Source organism: Sarcophilus harrisii, chromosome 4, assembly GCF_902635505.1.
Source record: "Sarcophilus harrisii chromosome 4, mSarHar1.11, whole genome shotgun sequence".
Taxonomy (NCBI): Eukaryota; Metazoa; Chordata; class Mammalia; order Dasyuromorphia; family Dasyuridae; genus Sarcophilus; species Sarcophilus harrisii.
The window spans coordinates 428,029,740-428,041,005 of record NC_045429.1 but is presented as its reverse complement, the minus strand read 5'-3'; the positions used below and the strand labels follow the sequence as shown (position 1 = coordinate 428,041,005).

Below are 11,266 nucleotides of genomic sequence, written 5' to 3'. Positions count from 1 at the left end.
TAGGTGATTTTCTATGATTAATAAGATAACAATTACAATAATGTTAATGGGAAAGGATCCAGAACTTCCCAGCACCTCATCAACATCCCACTAGTCATGTATACAATTTTAGACACTCAATACCAAGTCCATAACTTGGAATTTGAAAGTTCCCTCTTCTTTCTCCATAATAACTTAGAGCTGGGGGAGGGAGGAAGGATTAATGGTTACATTAGTAGTTGTTCAGTGCATTCTGTCGATCTGGAGGCAAGAGGATGGTTCAGTTGGTTTCTCTAGGTCCCTGTGCTTTCAAGAAGAGGAAAGAGTTCCTTGGGTTCCTGTTTAGGAGTAGGAGAGACAAGGAATTTCATAGAGGCTAAGACATCCAGAATGAAAGGGTCTAGGGAGGGGGCATTGGGCTCTGCCAATAGAAATACTTGTCAATAATAGAAAGTATGAGAAATCCTTGTGAGAAGGAATAGGAAGTTCTGATTCTGTAGTCTGGATAGCTAGGAAGAGTTGTTTATTTTAATTAATCCCTTTTCCCCTGTACTGGAAGTAGTGTGGTTGAACCTATCAAATGTAGTCTAGGAGGCATAGTGCATAGAGTGCTGAACTTGGGTTTAGGAAGAAATTGCATCCTGTCCCAATCTCTGTGTGACTTTGGGTAAGCTGTTGATTTTTCTCAACCTCACTATTATCTATGCAATGGCTCTTACTTCACACAGTTATTGTGAAGGTCAAATGAGATCATGGAGGTAGAGTGCTTTCAAACTTTTTCTCACTATAGAAATGTTGGGAAGATGATAATGTGAAAGCAGGGTAACAGAGCCATGCAGCCTTGCCAGCTCCCGCTTTCTGTGCAGGCTTCTGGTAAGGGAGCATCCTTCAGCATGCTCCATTAAGAAGAGGTGAAGCTGGCCAATCCATCTTTTCTCAAACCTATGGCTTCAAATAAGACACAGGCCAGTGAATCCTTTAGCTTTCTCTCTAGAATTGACCTCCAACATACACTTTTTTTAAAAAAAAATTAAAGCTATTTATTTTCAAAACATAAGCATAGATATGCATAGATCATTTTTAACGTTCACCTTTGCCAAATTGTGGTTCTTTTTCTTCCCTTCTCCCCATCTCCTCCCCTAGACAGCAAGTAATCCAACATGTTAAACATGTACAATTCTTCTATATGTATTTCTACAAATATCATGCTGCACAAGAAAAAAATCAGATAAAAATTAAGAAAGAAAGCAAAATGCCAGCAAACAATAATAAAAAAGGTGAAAATACTATGTTGATTTGACAGTCCCTGCCTCTTTCCTTGTCTAGAGGAGAGCTTTCTGCTTTGGGATGGGGGATCTTTGGATTTCTCTTTCTTAACAAGTCTCACTTTGATACTACTAACTACCTTTCTAGGTATTGTCCCATGTTTTCTGAACCTCTATTTCTTTACATCTCCTTATGTCAAGGGTCCAATCAAAATGTATTTCAGTTGCAGAAGCTACACTCTAAGAATTGGACTTGCCTTAGTCAAACTGAGACTTGTTAAGAAAGAGAAATCCAAAGATCATCTGGATATTATCAGCTATAACTCTGTGCTTGGTGCTGCCAGATTAGTTGTTTGATTCAAAAATCCTATTTGGGGACTATCTATACACAACATAATACAATCAACAATGAAGAGTTTGGAATACAACTTGCAAGTGGGACATGGTAATATGTCCCAGCAGTGAAAAAGTGCCTCATGTTCTGTGATTCCTTTTCCACTTTCATTCAGGAGGAGGGATATTCTACAGGACATTGTAGATGAAGTAGAATGGAGTTGTCTGTCTTATTCACTTTTGACTGAGAACATGAGTTTTAGGCAACTTTGTCTCAGAGACATACACACAAAAATGTGAGACAAAGACAAAAATAGAAAGCGAACAAATGACATCATGCTGGAATATGAGGGAGTTCTGTCTATCCTAAGATATTTCAAAATCTTGGCAGGGTCACAGGTATGTAATAACCTAAGAGGCATTAAGAAATATTTGTTTATAGGATGGGTGGCACCATATTATGATGGGAAAAGATGATCACAGTCCTTAGGAAACAGTGCTGTAGAGAGGGATGTAAAGGTAAAACTGATGGGGATAAAGACAGATAATACATTATTCTGAAAGTAATGTACAAATAGTGCCTCATCCATGCAAATAATGCTGGTGATCCCAAATAGAAATAATCTCTCATTTCTCTGACAATTTAGAGCATGGAGTCAGTATATTTCTTATGGTATTTACCTTTTCTTACAATGAATTTTAATGATTACTAATATAGTATCCTTTGATTAGAATACAGATTCTGAGTTGAAATATTGTCCCAGAGCTGTGTGACCCTGAAGAATTCTTTTAATTTTTCTCAAATTTAGTTTCTTCAGCTTTACAATGGAGAAAACCATAGCACCTACCACCCAGGATTGTACTGAGGATCAAATGAGATAGTGAATATAAAGAATTTACCAAAACTTAATGGACAAGAAAAGTTAAGCTAATATTAATAATTCTATTATTGATGACAGGAAATATATCCATCTTCTCTTCTGAAGCTCTTATAATAGAAGTTTTCTCTCAGCTAATTAATGAATGGATGAATAAAGGATGAATAACTGAAAAAAATGAATGGATGATTAGATAGATGGATGGATGGATGGATGGACAGATGGATGGATGAGTTGGTGTGTGGCCACTTACCCCCAAATTTTGCTTTGTCCTCTGAAAAGGAGATTGGGGGAATTTAGAGAGTTATGTGTTTTACATTTGGGAGAGGATATGGGATCAGGTCTGTACTTTTCTCTTGAGGTGTGCTTATATATAGGAGTAGAGTTAAAAAATGGATACCCCCTACACATAGAGGAGGGCATAGAGCCTGGGGAGGCCACTTAGGAGGACATTTGGGTGGGCAATTGGGTGCCTGACACTTGGGTGGACACTTAGGAGTACATTTAGGGGCCTGACACTGCTGCCGGCTTTGCTGGAAGGACATCTTGGTGTCCTAATGAAGTTAAGGACAAAATGAAATGGTCCCAGGAGACAACTATGGGATTATCACTGTAAAGACAAAAGACCCATATATTTCAATTTCTTCTTTTTAAAGTTGAGGAATCCAAAACCTGGCAGATTACTTGCCCTACCTTATGTAAGTAATAGGAGACAGCAGAAGGATTTGAATTTAGGTCCTATAATTCCAACTGAAGAGCTCTTTCTATTATCCTATGCTGCATCTCATACATGACAACAGGATTTCCATATGGAAATCACCAGAAGTTGAGCAAAATTCAGCTCTCAGAGCTTTTACCCAATAACTGGATTTCATGGTGTTTTGCTAAAGTGCTATTTGAGCTGAAGATTCTGAATCTTTACAATGAATAAGCCTAACTGAAAGCACCATCTGGATCCCCTCTTGCTTCAGCAATTGATTTGGATATGACCTGGCATGGACTGTTGAAAAGAACCTGGATTTCATTTGGGGGACCATGATACAAGCCCTGGCTAATCCACTTACCACTTCTGTGACTTCATACAAAACGTTTATCCTTGAAGAGCTCTGTGTATTCATCCATGAAATGAGTCAACTAAATGAACTGTCTTTCCATATTCCTCAACAATTCAGTAATCTATGTACTAGCACATGTCAGTGTATGTAAGTGTAGAGAATGTCAGGAATTATCTGACACATTCCAAGAATTGGGAAAGACACACTTCCTTCTAGAGAGGTGAGACTTATGCCCACAGATCATCTTAGGCTGTCCTATAAAAGGTGTCCCTGCCTCTAGATCCTCATCCACTCTGGTTCTTCAGCAGATATTTCCTGTCCGTGTCTGGGATCAAGGTGAGTGTCTGCATAGGATCCACAGAGAGGATTGGAGCAGGGTGTTCAGGGAGAAGGAAGAAAAAGAGCAGAGGGAGAGAGGAATTAGAGGAGAAGCAATATTTGGGATAAAGGAAGATGGATAAAAGGGCTGAATAGGAGGGAAGAGTTAAAGTGAATGAGAAATATAAAAGCTGATGAAGAAGAGATGCTTGTACTTTAGATTTTATCTAGAGAACCAGTTTGGATGCTCTCAGAAAATGACCAAAAAAGAGTCTAGAATCTGGGTGAGGGTGGTGGGAAGGAGGAGCAATAATGTGAGTTTCTGGAAACTTGAATGAACTGGAATTCAAAAGGTTTCATCAAGATGTTGAGGGAATTCATTCTCTCCCTTTCATGAGACATTAACAATACTATTTAACTTTTAAGATTCTATATAATTTTCCTAGTTTTACAATTCCCAGAAAGTATATTAGTATATGTATCTGCATAATTCCAAAGAGAGAGGGAAAGAGAAAAAAAAAAAGAGACAGAAGCAGGGAGAGACAAAGAAAAAAAAAACTTGATAATCTCTTGAACTAATGGAAATTGAATGGTCCTTTCAGTTCAAATTCTAAACTAAATGCATTTTAATACAGAAATGATTTTTAAGCTTTTTTGGGGGGATGTCTTCTATATGAGATTCTCCATCAAATGGGTGATTAATTCCAGTGAAGAAAGCTTTAAGGCTCAATTTCATCTATCTAAAAAAACCATTTTATTGTCTTTCAGGTTAACTGAACTCCCACCAAGATGTCCTGCCAGCAAAGCCAGCAGCAGTGCCAGGCCCCTAAGTGTACCCCTAAGTGTCCTCCCAAGTGTCAGACACCCAAGTGCCCACCCAAATGTCCTCCTAAATGCCCTCCCCAGGCTCCATGCCCTCCTCCAGTGTCTTCCTGCTGTGGCTCTAGTTCTGGAGGATGCTGCAGCTCTGGCGGATGCTGTGGGTCCAGCTCTGGGGGATGCTGCAGCTCTGGCTCTGGGGGTGGCTGCTGCCTCTTTTCCCATCACAGGAGATCCCACAGACGCAGACACCAGAGATCTGACTGCTGTGACAGTGGCAGTGGGCACAGTCAGCAGTCTGGAGGCTGCTGCGGAAGTTCTGGAGGTTGCTGTGGGAGCTCTGGGGGCTGCTGTTAATCTGATATCCTGACCCAAGAAGAGCTGAAGACTCAATTAATTGCTTCCACTCCTGTTTCTCCTCTCTTAGCCTTCCATCCATGAGTTTTGGACTGTTCAAATATTCTTAGCTGATGGAGACACTTAAAGTCTATCACTTCACTTTATCTCAACTCGCCACTCCCACCTCCATCCCAATGCAGACCATCCTTTTTTCCCCTCATCTATCCTAAGCAACAATAAAGTTTATTTTTATGGACAAAGGTGCCTCTTATTCTCTATTATTTTCCATTATAATTTCTTTCAAGAGTGCCTTCTTGTTAATGAGGCCCAGACTTCTTTGATTAATGTTTTCAGGAGTGCCCAAGCAGTGATTGTTGGTGGTAGCACTGGGTGGCTGGGTGAGGTTTACTTCAGTCAGACACAAGAGAACTAAAAAGTATCAATATAAAAATTATTTAATTATGACAACCAGCCTTCCCTGAAAGAACAAACATTCTAAGACACAAGTGCTTCTGGCTTTGAATTCCTGGGGAAAGGGCAAGATTCAAGCCCAGGAGAAAAGGAGGGAAGCTAATCTGGTGGGGAAAGCACCTTCTACTTGAAGCCGAAAGTCTCAGGGAACAGAGTCTGGGAGAAGGATTCAAAAGCTCTAGCTCTTAATGTTAGATCATTCATGGTTTGAATGTCTAAAATATCCGTGATCTATCCCTCATTTCTTTTGCTTTCTTTTCCTGGCTGGTTATTTGTTCCAGAGCACCAGCATATCCAATACTGTCCCCCATTCTCAGTTTTCAGAAAAGCTCTCCGTCTCACACTGAATTGTCCCTCTTTCATTAGTTACAGTCTCAAAATCTCAGAGAAGTTATAGTGTTTCCAAAGTCTACCCTGGTCCTTCTAGGACCTCTCTTCCACTTAATGGGTTCCCCCAATTCCAGAGCCCAGAATCAAACCCAGATCCTGTGTTCTGACTCCCCCACCCTTCTACATTTAGGGGTATTATCATGTGTTTTCTGTTATCTGATATCTCTCTCTCTCTCACCCCAAGGTGAGGAATTGGGGAGGAGTCACTAAGAAGAAGAGCAGTCCTAGAAAAGGGACAACCCAATGCCAAGAGAGGGTTTTTTTGAATGGGAGACAATATTGGAAATGCCTGTGCTTTCGATCAAATATACAGCCAGAATCAATGTAGAAAGGGAAAAGGTGAGTAGAGATAGATCATGAACCTTTAGCAACTCCAACTTTGAATGATCTCCCAGAAAGAACTAGATTCTCTTAAATTCTTTTACAGGACTGTGCCATGAGACTTTCTGCTTCAAGCACAAGGCTGTTCCCCCAGCTAATTAGTTTCTCCTTTTCACCTGGACTTGAGCTTTGACTTTTTCCCCAGTGAAACAGACCTTGGAGACATCAGAACCTTGCACGTTTTTCCCCTTCAGGGAAGAGTGTTTTTCATAATTAACTGTTCTACTCAGACACTTTCTGTGTCTTCTTGAATCTGAATGAAGGGAATCTTACCCAGATTTCTAGCCCTATACCAATAATCATTGCCTGAGCAGTTCATCAAAGACATTAATCAGAGAAGTTTATGGGTCCATTAATAAGAAGGGATCTTTGAAGGAAATTGTAAAGAAAAAGAACAGAAAATAGGAGGCAACTATGGTGAGCAAAAAATAAATCTTTATTGTTGCTTGGGGAAAATGAGGAAGAGAAGGATGATTTGAATTCTGGGGGTTCAAGATAAAATGAAATGATAGGCCTCGATTGTCTCCATCTCCCAAGAACAGTTCAATCCAGAGGAAGGAAGAAAAAACATATGCAGTCAAAACATATGATTGACTCTTCTACTCTTCTTGGGTCAGGACACCAGATCAGCAGCAGCCCCCAGAGCTACCACAGCAGCCCCCAGACTGCTGGCTGTGCCCACTACCACTGTCACAGCAGTTAGACCTCTGATGTCTGTGTCTGTGGGATCTCCTGTGATGGGAAAAGAGGCAGCAGCCACTCCCAGAGCCAGAGCTGCAGCATCCCCCAGAGCTGGACCCACAGCATCCCCCAGAGCTGCAGCATCCTCCAGAGCTAGAGCCACAGCAGGAAGAGACTGGAGGAGGGCATGGAGCCTGGGGAGGGCACTTGGGAGGACACTTGGGAGGACACTTAGGGGCCTGGCACTGCTGCTGGCTTTGCTGGCAGGACATCTTGGTGGGAGTTCAGTAAATCTGAAAGACAATAAAGAATTTGTTCAGAGGAAATCAAGTCTTAAAAGTTTTCTTTGCTCGAATTGATCAGCAATGTAATGGTGCATTTTCTCTAGAAGACAGCAGCATCCAGAAAGAAAAGGCTTAAGGTAAAGTAGTGGTATGAGTGTCCTAAAGAAGAGAGGGAATGAATGGCTTCACTTGACATCCTGAGGACACCCTTTGATTTCCAGTTCATGAAAGTTTCCAGACAATCAGACCATGGCTCCTCCTCCCCATCACCTTTAAATAGACACCAGACCCTTTCTGATTGTTTTCTGGGAACATCCAAAGTGGTTCTCTGTCAATCTAAGCCAAATCCAAAGTATCAGCTTCTATTCTTCATCAACCACTGTACTTCTCACCCATTTTAACTTTCCTCCCCTCAGACTCTCTATACATATATCTTCCTTTATCCCATCTGCTGTCTTCTTTCCCATTCTTCCTTTCCTCTGCTTTATACTCTTCTTTCCTCTCTTCTAACACCCTCCATCAAGCCCTTCCCCAGGCTTTCATGCAGACACTCACCTTGATCACAGATATGAACAGGAGCTTTCTGCTGAAGAACTGAAGTGAATGAGGATCCAGGAGCAGGGATACCTTTTATAGGATATCCCAGGATGAGCTGTCGGCATGAGATCCAGATCTCTAGGAGGAAGATTGTATTTCCCAACCATGTGTCAGGCAATTCCTGACATTCTCTAAACTGACATGTGCTAACACATGGATCATTGGGGAGTTAAGGGATGTTAGAAGACAATTTATTTAGCTGATTCATTTACAGATGAAGACATTTAAGTCCTTATACTCTGCAGATGTCTTGTTTAAAGTTATAGAAATAGTAAGTAGATTTGTTGTTATTATTATTCCTTTTTCTCAATCATGTTTTAAATTAATCTCCTGATTTGTATTTCCTTAACAAAGATACGAAGGGGACTGCCATTTCCTTCTGCAACTCATTTTACAATAGAGGAAACTGAGGCAATAGGATTATGTAACATGCCATGGTCATACAGCTAATCAGTGTCTGAGACTAGCTACCTGACTCTAGGGCTAGTGTTCTCTCCATTGAACCTCCTAACTGCCCAGTAAGTAGATTAGCAAAGGCTTATAATGTTATCCCTCCAAATGAAGTCCATGTTCTTTTCATTACTCCATGACAAAAAAGAAAATCTGTTGCAACTTTACTAGTAAAAGGAGATCAAGATCATGTTTCCTGTTTCTTGAAAAGATTGGGCAGCCTCAGTTCAAGTAGTATATTAGGAAATTACATGAATTTTAGTCATTGGGTAAAAATCATAATGGCTTTAGTCTCTGAGGCCCTGTTTATTTCTAGACAATTTTCATGTGGTCTCATGCCATTTTGTTCTATTTGAGATGAAGAGTAGCATAGCAGAAAGAGCCTTCAGTTCCTGTCACACAACATAAATTCAAATCCTCACTCTATTTCCTATTGCCTGTGTGAAGTAGGGCAAGTCACCTCAACTTAAAGGTTTTAAATTCTTTATCTCTAAAATGAATATATCAGAATATATGGCCTCTGTCTCTGGGACAATTTCACTTTGTCCTTAACTTCACTTTGACTTATTTCTATGGGGTATCCTCTTTTTTTGACTTCATTCTTACAGATAATCACTTCTCAAGAGAGACCTTCAAATATATTTTCCTATATTTCTCTCCCTAAAACACTACCATCCCTTTTTAAAAATGGCTACCCAAAGGTTGGGAATAAATGACCATCCATCAAGTCATCCATCTCTTCATCCTTTCTTTCATCCATCCATCCATTTATTCAGGAATTAGTTGAGAACAACATTCTCTGCTAAGAGCTTCTAAGGGGAAAAAAAAGATGAATGAGACATAGTTCCTGTCCTCCATAATATTATTACTAATAGAAACCAAAAGTTATCTTGTTCTTTAAAATTTAATAAGTGCTTTACATGTCTCATTTGATCCTCAGTTCAATTGTGGAAAGTAGGTGCTATGATCTTCCCCAATATATAGTTGAGGAAAGTAAATTTGAAAGGTTAAATGACTTGCTTAGAGTGAAACAGCTAGAAGCATCTAGGGCAGGATTTCAATTCAAAATCTGTAATCTAATCAAGAGATACAAAATTCAACAACTGTTGTAATTGAGTGTAAGGTAATTAAAATATCATAAGTTCCATGGTATTGAATAGTCAGGGCAGTAAATGATTATTTCTTCTTGGCTTCATTGAGAGTATCGGCATGGATGGGGTGCTTTTTAATGGAGGCCAGATGAAAATTATTTGTACTTTACTTCTTAGAGTTATTGTCTAGGATTTGCCCCTAGCAGTATCATCTTAATGCCCTATGTACATAAATGTCTCCTAAGAACTGAAGTCATGTCACCCATTTCATAAACAAATATTTATTCATGATTTTTAGGTTATTACACACCTGTGATCCTGCCAAAACTATTTTGGAATACCTTGGGAGATAGATAGAGCTTTTTCCTCTCCCACCATGAAGTCATCCTCCAGGTCAATCACTTGTACATTTTCTCTTTTTCTTTGTTTGTGTCTCTGTTTCTCTATCTTTTTGTCTCTAAGGTGCAGCTACATAAAAGTTCAGATTCTTAGTCAAAAGTAAATAAGAACAATATCCATCCTCTTTCCTCTACATATGCTGGTGAATATCCATCTACCTAAAGGAAGGTGGAAAAGAAAGCCAAATATATGAGGCACTGTTTCACTGTTGCATTTTTCATTTGTAAGTCCTGTCCCAAATTTTTTATTGTTGATTTTATTCATGTTTTATATAGATGGTCCCCCAAAAGATTTTTGAATGAAACAATTGATCTGGCAAGCCCATGGATAGATGTATCCTCCTTTAAAAGGAAAAGATAAGATTTGATGATCTCTGCCTCCTTTCTGAATATAAACCCATCATCCTTTGGTCTTAATATTTGGAGTCATACCTGGGGATATCTCTGTATAAAGGTCCTATATTTCTGCTGGCTTCATTAATGATGATGATCACTGATGGTATTCATGGTGGTAAAGTTCATGATGGGATCAAATGAGATAGAGCATGTTACAGGGCTTTGTAAAGCACTAGAGTTGCCTTCTGTGATGAAGAAGATAGCAATGGCAATGATGGTAACAGGAAAGGATGCAGTCCTGCTTGTCACCTAGTCCCCACCCCACTTAGTCAACTATAACTTTAGGCACTCAATATTAAGTCCATGACTTGGAACCTAAGGGAAGTTTTAAGATACCCTGTAGTTTTCTTTCCCCATGATAGACTGGAGCTGGGAGGTGAGTTCAATGATTCCATTAATAGATATTTAGTGTTGATTTGGAGGCAAGAGGATAGTTTGGGTGGTTACTCTGGGGTCTTGTGATGTCAAGAGTGAGCAAAGAGTTCCTTGGGTTTCTAATTGAGAATAGGAGGAAAAATATCCCAGAATGGAAGAGTCTGGAGAAGGGGTATTAGGCTCTGCCAATAGATACTCTTGCCAGAATATGAGAAAATTATGTGAGAGGAAATAGAAAATTTCTGATTCTGTAGCCTGGATAGAAGAATGATTCACTTTAACCTTTTTTCTCTTTCAGCACTGTGGTTGACTCATTATATGTAGTATAAAATACATAGCGGATAGAGCACTGACCTTGGGGACAGGAAGGTCCAAGTTCTCAATTTCTGTGTGACTTTGGGTAAGCCACTGATTTTTCTCAGCCTCCGTATCTTCATCTATAAAATGGGAATAATGGCCCTCACCTCACAGAGTTATTGTGAAGTTCTTATGAGGTCATGGACATAGAATGCATTCAACCCTATCTCCTATAGAAATGCTAGGAAAATGATGATGTGGGATCAGTGTGGAGGATCCATGCACCCTGACCAGCTCCCCTTTTCTGTGCAGGACTCTGTGGTTGGGATAGGCCTTTTCCTTTAGCATTCCCCATTGAGAAGAGGGGCAGCTAGTCAGTCAACCCATCTTTCCTTAAACCTGTGGGTTCAGGGGAGACACAAGAGGGAGAATCCTTCAGCTTTACCCCAGAATTGCTCTCCAGCACACA

At 39.9% G+C, this 11,266-nt stretch overlaps 1 protein-coding gene across 1 annotated transcript; it reads right to left on the bottom strand.

Moving 5' to 3' along the window:
- Nucleotides 1-6,663: 6,663 nt before the first annotated feature.
- LOC105750576 (late cornified envelope protein 1E-like) lies at nucleotides 6,664-7,793 on the bottom strand. The gene is made up of 2 exons (XM_012550102.2): nucleotides 7,749-7,793; nucleotides 6,664-7,202 (listed from the first exon to the last, which is right to left on the bottom strand). The coding sequence occupies exon 2, from the start codon at nucleotides 7,179-7,181 to the stop codon at nucleotides 6,855-6,857; it is 327 nt and encodes a 108-aa protein (XP_012405556.1). The 5' UTR covers nucleotides 7,182-7,202; nucleotides 7,749-7,793; the 3' UTR covers nucleotides 6,664-6,854.
- Between the last annotated feature and the right edge of the window lie 3,473 nt (nucleotides 7,794-11,266).